This window comes from Cricetulus griseus, chromosome 2 (assembly GCF_003668045.3).
Source record: "Cricetulus griseus strain 17A/GY chromosome 2, alternate assembly CriGri-PICRH-1.0, whole genome shotgun sequence".
Lineage (NCBI taxonomy): Eukaryota > Metazoa > Chordata > Mammalia > Rodentia > Cricetidae > Cricetulus > Cricetulus griseus.
The window spans coordinates 48,002,850-48,018,094 of record NC_048595.1 but is presented as its reverse complement, the minus strand read 5'-3'; the positions used below and the strand labels follow the sequence as shown (position 1 = coordinate 48,018,094).

At 41.2% G+C, this 15,245-nt stretch overlaps 1 protein-coding gene across 1 annotated transcript in view; it reads left to right on the top strand.

Moving 5' to 3' along the window:
• The window catches only part of Dnajc6 (DnaJ heat shock protein family (Hsp40) member C6), a 50,374-nt gene extending 35,308 nt beyond the window's left edge, over positions 1-15,066 (top strand). The window contains exons 14-18 of the mRNA XM_027400504.2: positions 1,768-1,887; positions 5,988-6,251; positions 7,826-7,968; positions 11,487-11,663; positions 12,722-15,066. Of these exons, the coding sequence (XP_027256305.1) occupies positions 1,768-1,887; positions 5,988-6,251; positions 7,826-7,968; positions 11,487-11,663; positions 12,722-12,823 (806 nt within the window). The 3' untranslated portion in view covers positions 12,824-15,066. The remainder of the gene's footprint in view (positions 1-1,767; positions 1,888-5,987; positions 6,252-7,825; positions 7,969-11,486; positions 11,664-12,721) is intronic.
• Positions 15,067-15,245: the final 179 nt, after the last annotated feature.

The window sequence follows — 15,245 nt, the reverse complement described above, 5'->3', positions numbered from 1 at the left end:
AAGCATAGCTCCCATGGCTTTCCTTCCCCAGCCCTGGATAATCAGCTCCCTATTTTCAATGAGTTTGACTGATCAAGTCCCCTACTAAGTGGAATGCCACAGCATCTGTGATTTTGTGAGTGGTTTATGTCATTTTACAAAATGTCCCAAGGTTAATCCACATTGTAATCCACAAGAACATTTCTTTCTTTTTAAGCCTAGCTCATATTTCACTGTCCATATATACAACACATTTTTTCTGCCTTCCATTTCCAGTGGACAGGGATAATGTGCAATGACCATGGCTGTGTAGTATCTTTTTAAGGTCCTTATTTTAATTAATACCTTGGATATATTCCCAGGAACATGGTTGCTGAAACATGGTAGTTCTACTTTTAGTTTGTGAAGAGCCTGTGTTCTATTTCCCACTGTAACTGATTCTGCATCCCTACCAGCAGTGAGTGTACAAGATTCCTTCCCATTCTTACAAACATTTATTTTTCTTTTCTTGTTTTCTTTTTTCTTTTCCCTTTTTTTTTCAATGCCAATCCTGGCAGGTGTAAGGCAATAATATCTCATTGTTTAATTGATCTGCATTTCCCCTAATAATTAGTGACTGTGCTGATTTGAATTCATAGGCTTATATATTTGAATAGTTGGTCCCAGTTGGTGGAACTGTTTGAGAAGGGGGTGGTGTGTCACAGGGAGTAGGCCTGAAGTTTCAAAACCCCACCCATTCCCAGTTAGCTCTCTGCTCCAGGCGTGTGGATAATATGTAAGCTCTCATGCCTGCCTGCTGCCATGCTCCCCACCACAATGGTCACGAACCCTAACCCTCTGAAACCATGAGCCCCAGTAAACTTTTCCTTCCATAAGTTGCCTTGGTCATGATGCCCATCGCAACAATAGAAAAGTAACAAGACAGCGATGTTGAGAATCTTTTTATGCCTTGTGATCATTTATAAATCTTCTGTTGAGAAATGTCCTTGGCCTATTTTTAAATCAAGTCACCTGTCAATTTATCAGTAAGTGGTAATTGCTTTATATATATTCTGGCTCAAACTACTTACCAGAATAATGGTTGACAAATATTGCTCCCCCCACCATTGCATACTTTACTTTTTAACCTCTGTTGGCTGTTTCCCTTATCATACAGGCTTTTCTAGTTGAATTTGTTTACTTTTTGCTTTTATTGCCTGTCGTTTTAATTTTTTTAAGTTAAGGGGCTGGAGAGGTTGTTCAGTGGTTAAGAACACTGTCTACTCTTGCAGTGGACCCAGGTTAGATTCCTGGCACCCAATGGCAGTTCACAACTGGGTGTAGTTCTAGTTCCAGGGGGTCTGAGGCCCTCTTATGGACTCTGTGGGTATTGCAAACATACATACATGCAGGCAAAACATCCATGCCCACGTAAAATAAGATACTCATCATTTTTCTAAGTTAAAAATGTTACAGTTGAAAGGTGGTAAGCAAGATCCCCAGGGTGGTGGTGGTGGGGGAGTTCAGATCCAGCCTGACTCCAGACCTCTGAAGAAAGAGGACGTTGGGATGGGAAAGGTAAATATGGGACATAACATGTATGGCCAGGGAGGAGCGGATGCCTGATCCATGTTTTGCCCTTGCTTTCGGTCACCACTCACATGAATCAGAGTCATAATATCTAGAGACTTCTCACATGTTTCTAAACCACATCCTAATTTGCTTTAGAGCAATTGAGCATTTGGCCCGACTTTCAGCATCCCACCTCAGGGAACTCACTCATTTTCAACTGTCTCCATTCCTTTTCAGGGGGCTTTGGAATGGGAAGCAAGTCAGCTGCCACCAGCCCAACAGGCTCAACGCATGGCACCCCTACCCATCAGAGCAAGCCCCAGACTCTGGATCCCTTCGCTGACCTGGGGACACTAGGTATAAACTTATCAGATTAAGATCTGAATAATACTTGATGCTAATGTCAACTGTGGCAGGGACAGAGGCCCAGCTCCACACTGTTCCTGTAATGGCGCAAGACTTCCCTTAATCTTTTCAGGACCTCAGGTCAGATAAAGCAGGATCCTTGGCCTCAATTGAAAGTGGAATTGGAGTTTAAACACTAGTATTAAGAGAAAGGGAGCCACTGGGAAAGAAATTAAGATGTGCTTGAGAGAGTGGGTGTGGGCTTCTCAAAGTCGAGTGTAACACAAAAAATAAGAACCCAGAGACTGATGTTAGAGTTCAAGCTTCAAGCTGAATATCAGAAAAGCAAAGTAGCCAAGCAAGTAGCTCTTACTTCTACCCAGGCTGAAACAATCCTGCTCTCAATGTGGCTGGAGACCAAAATGTCCCAGACTGAATATGAGCTCCTATCTTATATACCTCTCTAGAGCTGGAGCTAACGGCATGTGACCCCAAGTGCTGAGATCTCCTTTGTGTGAACTGTTTCTCTTTTAGACTGACTCAATCTTGTGTAGTGGCCTTGGACTCACAGAGATCCATCTGCCTTTGTCTCTTGAGAGCTGGGGTTAAAGGTGTGTGCCACGTCCATCTGGCTTCTATAGCTAACTAGCATGGCTGGCTTTGCATTTTGATCCTTCAGGCAATCTTTATTAAATTATAAATAATATATCACCACAGTAGAGCCGCATGTACCTTAGCATTAGCTGTACAGACTGTTTTCCTTTCTTTCAAGTTATATCTCAAAGCATTGGTAGAAGCTTTTTTGCTTCCTTTTCAATTAATGAAGTTATAGAGTGGTTCCAGAGGTGCCTTGGATGGGATTATAATTTGATAAAAACAACACCACACAACAAAAACAACAAAACCAGGAGCCATTAGGATTACACAAGGTGTTTAGGAAATGCACTTTTACTCTAAAGGGAATTTTTCTGGTAAGATTCATAGAAAAGTGAAGGTTTACCACTGGGAAGAGAAGAAGGCTTTGAGCAAATATTATATTAGAATTCTTTATTCTCAGCCCAAAACAAGCCAAATGCAAAAGCAGTGGATGGAAATAAACGATTAAGATTAGGGCATAAATTAATGAAAATAGAAATGAACAAAGCGATACAAGAAATAAACCAGTGAAGAGAAGGATTGATAAATAAGGTGGACAGACCTTTACCAAACTGAAGAAAGAGAAGATCCACATTGATAAAATTAGAGATGAAAAAGGAGAAATTGCAACAGATATCAGTGACATTCATAAATTCATGAGGACATACTTTAAAAACTAAAGTTTTTAGGAAACCCTAAAAGAAATGGTTGTATTCCCAGATGATGACCTAACAAAGTTAAATGAAGATGAAAAACAATTCAAGCAAAACAACAACAACAACAACAACAACAACAAAACTTCTCTTCAAAGTATCTGCAAAGATAAGGACTTTCTTCAGAGGACTGTGGTTTCTTGGAGAATATTACCCCAAATTAACAAATGGGATTTATGAGATTAAAAAGCTTATATCAACTTTAAGAAGTAGTTTTTTCTTTTAGGAGGATAGTATGAATTCAGTAATGGTGGAAAGCACTTGCTACTTAATAGAGGAAATGAATAGAAATTGTTGGCAGGTCACAAGGGAAGTTGAAGGACAGGGATTTTTAAGACTTGCTAGGAGGTCTTAGAGAAAGACCACCTCCATTTTGATCCAATAAACTTCAGTTTCCTTATTTGATAGGTATTTGTGATTATGTACCCTCTGTTAACCATTCCGGATGTAATAATGAATGAAGGTAGATAGCATTCTTGCCCAGTAGACCTTACAGTATGGTAGGAGAGAGAAACATTAACTAAATATAAAATACCCATTGTGTAGGTGCTATGGTAGGTAAGACATTGAATGAGTAGTTCCTTAGGTAATTCTGATGCACAGTCAAGGTTGAAAACTGGGGCTTCCTCAGCTTTTGCGGGGATGACTGTGATCTGGGCCTACCACCTATGCTGTCTTTGGGCCTCTTCACTGCTGCAATAGCATCAGCACTTAGTATTGTTGCATGCGAGTATGACATAATCTGAAAAGTTAGATGTTACAAAGCCATACAATGTTGACAGGTCCCAGAAGAGTTATGCCAGCACCTACAGTTTCATTGCTGGGTTCACAGCCAGAAGATGCTCAAAGTAGTTCCTAAATGACCAAACAAGTGATGGATATAGTGAGAATCTGGGAGATGCATTTAGTTCAAGAGGTTTTCTCCTATGAGTAGGAGATGAATCAAATGTTAAAATGACTAGTGATGTATTTAACATTCTTTTTTTTTCCCAACTTTTTTATTTGAATTAGAAACAGGATTGTTTTACATGACAATCCCATTTCTCTTCTCCCACCTGTCTTCCGCTACCTATCCACCCCCACTAAAACCTTATCTGTCACATATCTTCTCTGCTGCCCCTGGATGGTGAGGCCTTCCATAGGATGTCATCAGAGTCTTTCGTTTCCTTTGGGGTAGGGCCTAGACCCACCTCCGTGTGTCTTGGCTCAGGGAGTATTCCTCTATATAGACTGGGCTCCCAAAGTCCACACCTATGCTAGGGATAAATACTGGGCTTCTACGGGAGGTCCCATAGATTTCCGAGGTTTTCTCACAGAAACCCATGTTCCTTGGGTCTGGATCAGTCCCATGCTGGTATTCCAGCTATCTGCATCTGGGTTCCAGTTCAGATTGGTGATTAGTTATGGGTGTCTGCTTCTACTTCCACCAGCTGCTGGATGAGGGCATATAAGTCTGACATCAATCTCATAATCAGGGGAGGGCATTTGAGGTAGCCTCTCCTTCGTTGCTGAGATAGTTAGCTGATGTTATCTTTGTAGATCTACAGACATTTCCCTAGCGCCTGATTTCTCTGTAAACCAAAAGTGTCTCCCTCTATTATATCTCCATTCTTGTTATCGTGTATTCTTCCCCTGACTCATATTTTCTGCTCCCTCATGTCCTCGGCATCCCTCCTCTTCTCCCCTTCTCATTCTCCTAGCTCCCTATCCCCTCTTTCCATTTTGCTCCCAATTTGCTCAGGGGATCTTGACCTTTCTCCAGGGGACCATGTATGTCTCTCTTAGGGTCCTCCTTGTTTATTAGCTTCTTTGGCAGTGTGGATTGTAGGCTGGTAATCCTTACTCTATGTCTAAAATCTGCATATGAGTGAGTACATACCATGTTTGTCTTTTTGCAATTGGGTTACCTCGCTCAGAATGGTTTCTTCTAGATCCATCCATTTTCCTGCAAATTTCAAGATTCCATTGTTTTCTTCTGCTGAGTAGTACTCCATTGTGTACCAGCTGGGTGGCAATGAACTTGTCAATGAACCTTAGCTTTGAGTCCCTCTTCTTTAAACCAACCCAGTGATACTACTTACCTGCACTTGACAAGGAACATATAGCTCTATAAAGAGCTATATGCGTGTTAGTTGTTTTATTATCATCATTATTTAGGTTCTTTGAAGGTCCAATGGAGATCACACCAGCTTCTCATTTTACCTCCACAAATACTAGCCCTCCTGCAGAGAAATGCAAACACTATAAAATTGGAACCTATTTGTTAAAATTTAAAAACATTGATAGTTGCTCTTGTGTCCAAACCAGGATTTTCCTTCTAGCAAATGATAGTTAATCCTAATAATTGACATTTAAGCAGAACCTTAAAGAGCCCATTTGTTTTATCCTCTGTTCTTGTCACATGGTGATTTTGACTCTGGTAAAGAAATAAAACTTGCTTAGGACAGGGCAGGCTGGGAAAGGTGACACAGTCTGGCTCTTCTGGCTTGGACTCAAAGGTCTAGTTCAAGTGTTCTGCCATATGCTGGCTGAATGTTATAGAAAAAACAACACTAAAGTATTCTGAGTTACCGTTTGTTCATCTGAAGAAATCAATGAGGCAAGGGTACTACCTAAGAGTACTAATGGGCTCATTAAGGAAATAACAACTATGCAGACATGTCTTCAATTTCTTTACCTTGTAGGGAGGCAAGCAATGCCTTTTGACATGAGTTTGAAGCCATTCCAAACAGCCTTACCTCCTCTCTCCCTTTTCCTCCACAGGTAGCTCTTCATTTGCCAGCAAGCCCACCACACCAACTGGATTAGGTGGAGGATTTCCACCTCTCAGCTCACCACAGAAAGCATCCCCCCAGCCAATGGGTGGAGGGTGGCAGCAGCCAGCAGGCTACAACTGGCAGCAGGCACAGCCTAAGCCACCATCCAGTATGCCTCACTCCTCTCCCCAGAACCGGCCCAATTACAATGTGAGCTTCTCAGCTATGCCTGCTGGACAGAGCGAACGTGGGAAAGGATCTACTAATTTGGGTGAGGATGATGAGATGAGCCTGGTATAGGATGACCTATCTGTATTGTCACACTGCCTGGGATGTTATGTCTGAAGGAGACAAAAACCAATCACAGAGTTGATGAGACCATCTTAGAGTTGAAGAGACATCAGGTGATCCATACCCCCCTACCATGAGCCACACAGGTATCATGTGGCTATGGCTCACTCGGTCTTTCCTTCTCCATGCTGCAGTACAAAAGAAGTCATTTTTCATAGGTTTTTGAGCCTAGCATAGCACTTGTTGGATTGTAAGTCTTAATACATGTTGATTGGGTGGGTAGGTGAGACTGAAAACTATTTCTTTTGGAAGAAGGGAGGTATTCTTATGAGGAAAGGATGGGAACCTGTCTAAATGGCATTAGGTTTTCTTCTTGGATCACAGTGAGAAGGGTGGTTTGTGGATTCCTGAGTTTGGGGGCACCTGTTATAGATGGTTATGAACCACTATGTAGATGCTGGGAATGGAACCCAGGTCCTCTGCCGGAATATGAATCCCAGTCATTTGGCACCAGAACGTTTGCTTGTCACTGTCACTTCCAGCTGATCCTAATACTAGTGGTGTTCACAGCACAGCTGTGATGGAAATGCAAGTGCTGGGAATGTATGACATCATGTTTATTCTTTAGTTAGCAGGGGGACTCTTTGGGTAATTCTGTTGAGCCACATGGCATCCCCTTCATTTTTGTTTTGAGTAGAGGGTGTCTCATGGGATCACTTAATTTTGGTGTGCACACTTGTGAATGTGACTTCTTAAGAACAGAGATGGGAGCTGGGTGGTGGTGACACACACCTTTAATCCCAACACTTGGGGAACAGGCAGGCAGGTTTCTGTGAGTTCAAGGCCACCCTAGTCTACAAAGCTACACACAGAGAAACCCTGTCTCGAAAAAACAAAACAAAGAACAGAGGGGGTAAAACATTCCTAATCATGGAAAACCAAAAAACCAAAAAAACAAAAACTGGAGCTGATTACTACCGACTGCATGGGCTGTTGTGGTTTTGTTCTGTTTTGTTTTCAAATGAACACTGAGATAACCAGGCATGCTTTTATATAGTTAACATCATCCTCATTCTTTAGATTAAGAAACTGAGGTATAAACAAAGTCCCTATGGTCATAGCCTGATTTCAGACACAGAGCACTTGTTTCCAGGATCTGCCTCTTCAAAAAGACCTAGAGAGAGATTTAGTTCCCCACCAGGCTTGTGGGGGAAGGGCACTGTGATCCAGTGAACCCATCTGCTGAGTATAGACAGGGACGTGATAGCTGGGAGGATTTCAAGGACTTGCATCTAGGCTCTTGTCTAATCTCTGCCACTAGTTCAGTGTAATTGTGGTAGCATCCTGAGTATCTTTGTCTGCAGGGTTACACTGGAGATGAAATAGACTTTAATGATCCAGACCCCAGTCCTGTGCTTGCCATAGATACGTTGTGTGATCCTGGACAGGCCCTTTAGGTTCTCTAGCCTTCCGTTTTCCTCACTTGTTACAGAGAGGGTTTGCCGTTCTGTATAAGAATGAAAATTGTAATGGTTTCCAAACATTATGTTACAGAAGGGAAACAAAAGGCTGCTGACTTTGAAGACCTGCTTTCTAGTCAAGGTTTCAATGCTCACAAAGACAAGAAGGGCCCTCGAACAATAGCTGAGATGAGAAAGGAGGAAATGGCTAAGGAAATGGATCCCGAGAAATTAAAGGTGAGTGAGCCCCTTGATTATCCTATAGGGCAAAGATGTGTGACAAGGTCATGGATGTCCAATCACCTCTGCATTGATTACCTTTATGCTGGTCATGAGGGACTAAATGTTTGATAGATACAACTTGAGGAAGAAAAGCTTTATTTTTGGCTCATGATCTCAGGAGATTTCGGGTTATGGTGACAGGAAGGGCATGGCAATGGGAACACACAGGGTGGCTGTCCACTTGGAAGTAGACAGGAAGCACAGAGACGGGCACTGCAGTAAGAGGTGAATAGAAAGAGCCATCAAAGGCCCACTTCTGGGGAGCTGCTTCTACTAGCTAAGGGTCCGCAATCTCCCAAAAGACCACCCACTGGTGAACAAGTGCTCAAAACATGAGCCCTGGGGGACAGTTTAAATCTCAACACCCACTAAGGGCCCTACCTCCTAATGCCATGTGCCACCATGAGTGTCAAAACTCAACATTGACTCTAGGTTGGGACACAGACTGTGTCAACTATGGAAGGCATTTCACTCGGGCAATCACTGTATTAGAGTGGGTCTCTGAAGTTATGGTTTGAAGACAGTCATGCTCTTCAACAGCAAAGTAGCTTTGGCAAGGACTGTGCATGATGCTTAGTCTGTGGTATCTATCTATCTATCTATTTATCTATCTATCTATCTATCTATCTATCTATCTATCTATCTATCTATCTATTTATATCTGCCCACCAGATGAACAATGATATTTGATTTTGTAGTTTAGAAGCCTTTAGATTGTAGATATTAGTGATTAGAGTTTGGTGAAAATAATTCATCATTTGTATTTTTGCACCACCTTGAGAACTTTCTCTTGTTCTTGGTTGACTGAAACGAAGTTTCGGTTCTCTGTTGATCAAGAGAGAAACACTTATGCACCCAGGGTTTACCACTCTAGAGACATTAGGCGGGAGATTTGTATAGGTTGAAGAAAGGAAAGCTAATGATGGTGAGGACATTGGCCTCTACTCCACACCCCTTCTACTTTTTTGTTTTGTTTTGTTTTCGAGACAGGGTGTCTCTGTGTAGCTTTGGAGCCTATCCTGGCACTTGCTCTGGAGACCAGGCTGGCCTCGAACTCACAGAGATCCGCTTGCCTCTGCCTCCTGAGTGCTGGGATTAAAGGCGTGCACCACCAATGCCCGGCACCCCTTCTACTTCTTCTAAGCCAAAGAAGTTCTACTTTTTCTTAAAAAAAAAAAAACAAAAAAAACATCTGTTTTTGATTCTAAAGTTCTGGTGAGAATCAGTTTGGGGGGAAAGGGAAAATGGTTTTTTGCACTTTAAAAGAAAAAAGAAGTTTGTCACTCGGTGAATCCAAGTTCCTTGACTCGTAAATAAGGAAGAGAGTTCTTCACAGGGGAGTCGAGTGTGCAGTGGGGACAGCGGGACACAGAAAAGGAAGTGAGTTCTTCAGAGGTGAGGCTATGGATAGCCGAAAGCAGATCAGCCTGGAGGCAGAAGGTGTTTCTGAAGATGAATGGGGTGGGGTTGTTGGTTAGTACATAAAGATCAAAGAGTTATGTTGCAGGATATTTGATTACACCATGAGCCCCGAGATTGTGTTATTTCCTGGAAAAAACAAAACAAAACTGTTTCTAGTTGTGGTGTGGCTCAGCCCTAGCACACACCTTTAATTCAAGAGCTTTATACTTAAGTATTGTAAACAGGATTAAATAAAGACAACCATAGGTCAAGAGGCAAAGCAAGCAACCAGTTGACAGGAGGTGAACATGGGATTATTAAAAAACAAAAAACCTAAAAACATAGCAAGTAAGAGGAAGTCAGGAAGACATAGAGAGAGATGCATGGGAAGTAGAAGAGAGGGACATTCAGTTTGAAGTCTTGTTTGAGACAGTGTGGAGAAGGCGGGAGGCTTCTGGGATGTTGGGTTAGGAGAAAGGCCGGCTAGGTGCTTTCTCTACTTTTCTGACTAGTAGACTTTAACCCCAACATCTAGCTGCTAAGTCTTTATTGATACAATTGAATGATGGAGATTTTGTCAAAAACAACAAAGTTGCAAGCCTTATCCCAGTTGGGGAGGTTGAATCATTCATATTAAAAATTACAGTGTCTCTGGGTTAAGGCGTCTTTCAAGGCGACTATTCACATTACCTTAGAAACAACAGACATCAGTGCTTTTGCTTTATGTCTCAGCAAATTTAAATATCAGTTGTGCAGAAAAGGATCCTTCGAGACCTTCTTGAATGCAGTGAAGGATCTGTATTTTTGCTTGATTCTCATGCCACATAACATCACAGAAGCTTAGTGTTCTCAAACTGATGTTTACTTCCATTACCATTGCTCACTAGGCAAACTGCGACAGTTTTCCATAACAGGAAGTCATTTAGTTTGTAAATCCATGTTTGATTGTTTGATTGGCACAGGGTTTTAATTGCTGAGGCGGGTAGCTATCATTTGCCCACCAACACTCACTCACTGAAGCCTGGGTATGTGTCAAATGCTGATGCCATTTTGTGTCTTAGTTACTGTTCTATTGCTGTGAAGAGACACCATGACCAAGGCAGCTTATATAAGAGAAGATGTATCAGCCTCACAGTTTCAGAGGGTTAGAATCCATGATTGTCATGGCAGAGAGCCCGGCAGCAGGCAGGCATGGCTCCGGACAAGTAGCTGAGAGCTTACTTCTGATCCACAAGCATGAAATAAACAATGAGAGCTAACTGGGAATGGCATAGGCTCCATTCAAAAAAAAATTAGGACTCACCCCCAGTGACACACCTTCTCTATCAAGGCCATATTTCCTAATCCTTCCCAGACATTTCCACCAACTGGGGACCAAGAACTCAAAAATATGAGACTATGAGAGCCATTCTCATTCAAACCACCACACCTTCCATTTGATCACTTCTTTTATCACACCACGAAGGTTCTTAGTTTGAGTAAGTGACTCAGGGATCAATTCATTTAACTAACCTTTTGAGATCTACTCTGTGCCAGGTCTGTTTGGTTCCTGAGATACAGTGATAAGAAACAGTACCTTTCCATAAACAGCTCTATGTAATGACAGGGAAAGGTGGACATACAAGTTCAACAAAGTGTGGGAAATACGGCACATTTACAGTAGGGTAGGCAACATTTTTTTCCCCTTGTGTTGGGAATCAAACTCAGGGCAGGCATTCTATCACTGAGCTACATCCTAACACAACTTTGGCCCACATGAAAGGAATATTTATTTATTAGTTAATGGGACAAAGTAGATCCAGGTGTGATGTCACGAAGCACATATGTTAGGAGCATGTAATTAGCTGTAGGAAGTCATAGTGAAAGGAGTTCAAACCTCAGAGGTGTAGTCTGAAGTTCATATGCAGCTTTTGAACAACCATGTAGACTGGAAGGACGACGTGGGAAGTGGGGGAGTGTTCCAGCTAGTGGGGGCTGCTTATTAAGTTTCACTGAAACAGGATAGGTCTTCAGAGTCCCAGTAGATAGAAAGCATTGGGCTGTCTTATCCTTTTTGTCTATCCTGTTTGCAGATCCTGGAGTGGATTGAAGGCAAAGAGAGAAACATCAGAGCCCTGCTTTCCACGATGCACACTGTGCTGTGGGCCGGGGAGACCAAGTGGAAGCCTGTGGGCATGGCAGACCTGGTGACACCAGAGCAAGTGAAGAAAGTGTATAGGAGGGCTGTGTTGGTGGTGCACCCAGACAAGGTGGGTAGGACCTGGCCTGTCAGAGACTTGCCTGGTCCTTGTTTCAGAGTTGAGAAGCATAGGATAAAACAGCATGCTTTCAGTTTGCTGATTGGTTAAGACATTTGTTTAACAAAACTTACTCTGTGGGTCATTTAAATCACATATCTAAACAAATAGTCATGCTTTATGAGGTTGGCAGCATACTTCACAAAGAGTGGGGCAAGCATTTTATTCACTACGGAAGTGCAATGCTCATCAGTGACTTAGTTTTAGAGCTTACAGGTGATCTTGAACTACTATAATAAACAAAGCTGAGTACTTCAAAGGGAAATATGGTTCCTGTGGAGGGCAGTATCATGTTTAGCCAGAACTGCAGGAGACGCTTTAGGGTGCAATTATGGAATAAGTATAAAAGATAGATATACAGAAGTAAGAAAGATAAAAGCCCAGAGGCAAAAGGTAGACAGAATTAAAAAAAAAAGTCAGTGTGTGTTGCCATTGATGCTTATGGTTTGAATAAATTACGAGAGCATATAAAGGCTCCACAGAACTAGAACTTCAGCCCCCTCCTGGCTGAATTCATTGTAATTTGCCTGTCATGTGAATTGTAACAGACGTGCCACATGAAGTCATGATTGCAGTGCCTTTGGGAACCCCTTATGACTAAATAGGAAAATTAATGGGAAACAACATTAGTACTTGGACTTTGATGAGTCAAAAGAGAAATAGGAGCCAGAGAGTCCTTGTGAGTCTGCCCCCTTGTGAGTCTAAAAGACCTTAGCTTTATAGAAATTGGAAAAGGGAAGTCTGGAAATACAGTCAATTGGAGATGACGGGGCTTTCATTAGCAAAGAGATGCATCCTTTACTGCCCAACAAGCTCCCAGTTTTCTCCTTATCCATAGATTTCTATTAGTCTCTGGGAGTTTCCTGGACAGTGATTAGTAATTGATTTCATATAGGTAGGCTGTAAAAAGAAATGTCTTAATGGAAGAGCATTTTAATTACAATGCACATTCTCAGTGACTTTAATATGTTTAAGTTTAAACATCTAATTGTGTTTTGTGTTTTCTTTAGGCTACTGGGCAACCCTATGAACAATATGCAAAGATGATTTTCATGGAGCTAAATGATGCCTGGTCTGAATTTGAAAACCAAGGCCAGAAGCCCTTGTATTAATTTGTGAGCTTTTCTATGCTGGCTGCAGCCCTGTGTTAATGCTTAGTGTGTATCACAGTTGTGAGATTTTCACAGATGAACCAAAAATTCCAGTAATGTATTTCCAGTACTAAACTGTTAAGTTCCTCATAAATTCGTTTCTCATGGTAAGGAATGTGAATATTTGGTTTCTTGAAATGCATAGCACCGAGAGGAACTCTAGCAAGCTAACCTTGCAGAGTTATGAAATTCTAGCCTGCCCTCTGGGAAGCCTCCTCAGCATTTTGCCTGGAGAAATGGGACCAAGGCCACCCAAGGCGAAGGCATGACAGCCATCTTGTTGTCTGAGATTAAGATTTATGAGTAGACATTATGAACATTGGATTACATAATGGTTTTAAGGAATTGATTTAGGGTTTTTTGTGTTTTGTTTTTAAAAGATGTAATTTGAGCAATGGCTTTACACAAACTCCAAGAATATCACCCACCAAGTATTTTTTTTTTTAATGGAAATTTACTGGAGCCTTTAGCTCCTTTAGTGTGTGTCTTTTGATCAAGAGCGTTAACAATTATATAAGTGGCTAGATAGTGGGATGTGATTCTGCAGAAATCTAGGCATTACCCCTAACTTTTCCTGGATGAGCTGCAGGCTCAAGCACACAATAGCTAAAGAAACCAAGAGCCTTGAGATGTCAAATCTCAACTTCCATTGAGGAAGCTGGATTGCTGGCTCCCTTTCCCTTAAAAAAAGAAAGAAAAATATGGTTTATTAAAGAAAAACCTCTGAATACTACTACCACCACCACAACTCCAAACCTATTTGAAAGCCCCTTCTAATTGATGCTATGAGGAGGCTAAGTGCTCTTTCTTTTGCTAGTCAAGAAAACATTCTTCATGGGCGACAGTTTGTAAAGCAGTTTGGCCCATTCACAGTTGATATGGACCCGGTGTTCTGGTGTTTTGTAACAAACTATGGGAAAAACAGAGAAGACAACCCTGAGAACTAGTTTGGAGAAGGGTTCAGTTGGGGAGAGAGCTGTGTGTGCCTTCAGGTTCAGTAGGATAGCATGCCAGTTTGAGAAACCAGAGTCCCATACACCCAGTGAATCTGGACCCCCCTGGATGATTTCCGCTGGGTTTGCTGTTGGATGCCTGTGAAAAATATGCAAGAATGAAGCTTTCCCAGCCGGACAGCTGATTGGATTTTAGCCCAGTGTTCAGTGCTTCCCACTCTGCAGGGTAAGCAGCTTAGGCTGCTGGGACTTAGGTCTCCAGGCGAGCACATGTTCAACGTCTATCTATCCATATATGCATATGTACATGTATAATGTACACAGACATAATCACAAAGCAGGTGGTCAGGAGATTTTCATTCTAATACTCAAAGGTTCACACTATTGTGAAAGGCTTTCAAAAGTTGCTTTTCAAAGACAATCATTTTGTTTGTTTCTGTTTTAATATTCTTGTGACAAACTAAACCGGAAAAGCAGCATGTCAGAAATACTTTTGTTCTATATAGATCTCTCTCTTCTCTGTCTCTTTTTTTAAATTATAAAAGTTCATTTTTATTTTACCTTTTACTGATAATGTGAAACTCTCAAAAATGCTCTCTTTTAAGTATACAGCTGTAAACTGTTCAAAGTAAATATAACAACCTAGGTGTTATTTATTAACGTATTATACAATGATGTCTTACCCACTATGTGCTTGTCCTATTTAAGATTGGGATGTAAGACATGTTGCTGTGACCTGTTTTTGGTTTTTTTGGTTTTTTGTTTGTTTGTTTGTTTTTGGTTTTTGGTTTTTTTCCTCATTCACATTTGTAGATATTGTGTGAACTACAGTATATAATGACAACAATTAAGAGGATACTATGTGGCTGTCACGTACTTTTTGAAATGATAGAACTGTATTAGCTTTGTATCATGTTTGCATAGCTCATTAATGTTCATGGTTTAAACACCACTAAATGTTATGAGATTAGCAATGAGGAAGAACCCCTCCTTAAATCTGGGAGTTTCCCACCTCTCTTCCCCAGATGCATTATGATTCTGGACTCCTGTCTATCTCAAAACTTTTAACACATGCAAACCAATGGGTTCTGCATTCCTTTTAAATACCTGATTGTGACAGCTTGTTGTTGGTCAGATCCACTGTCTCATTCATATGTATTGTAATATATTTTTGTTTTGTAAATACGTTAAACACAACAAAATGTCATTGTTCTAAAATATTTGTAATGTATATTAAAATGGATAAAAATACTTTCAGAAATATACATTATTTTTGTACTTGTGGGATTATAAGGGGCTGGAGAGGTGGTTCTCAATCTTCTTAATGCTGTGACCTTTTAATATAGTTCCTCATGTTATGGTGACCCCCAACTTTAAAATTGCTACCATTATGAATCGTAACATACATACTTTTAGAGATAGAGGTTTGC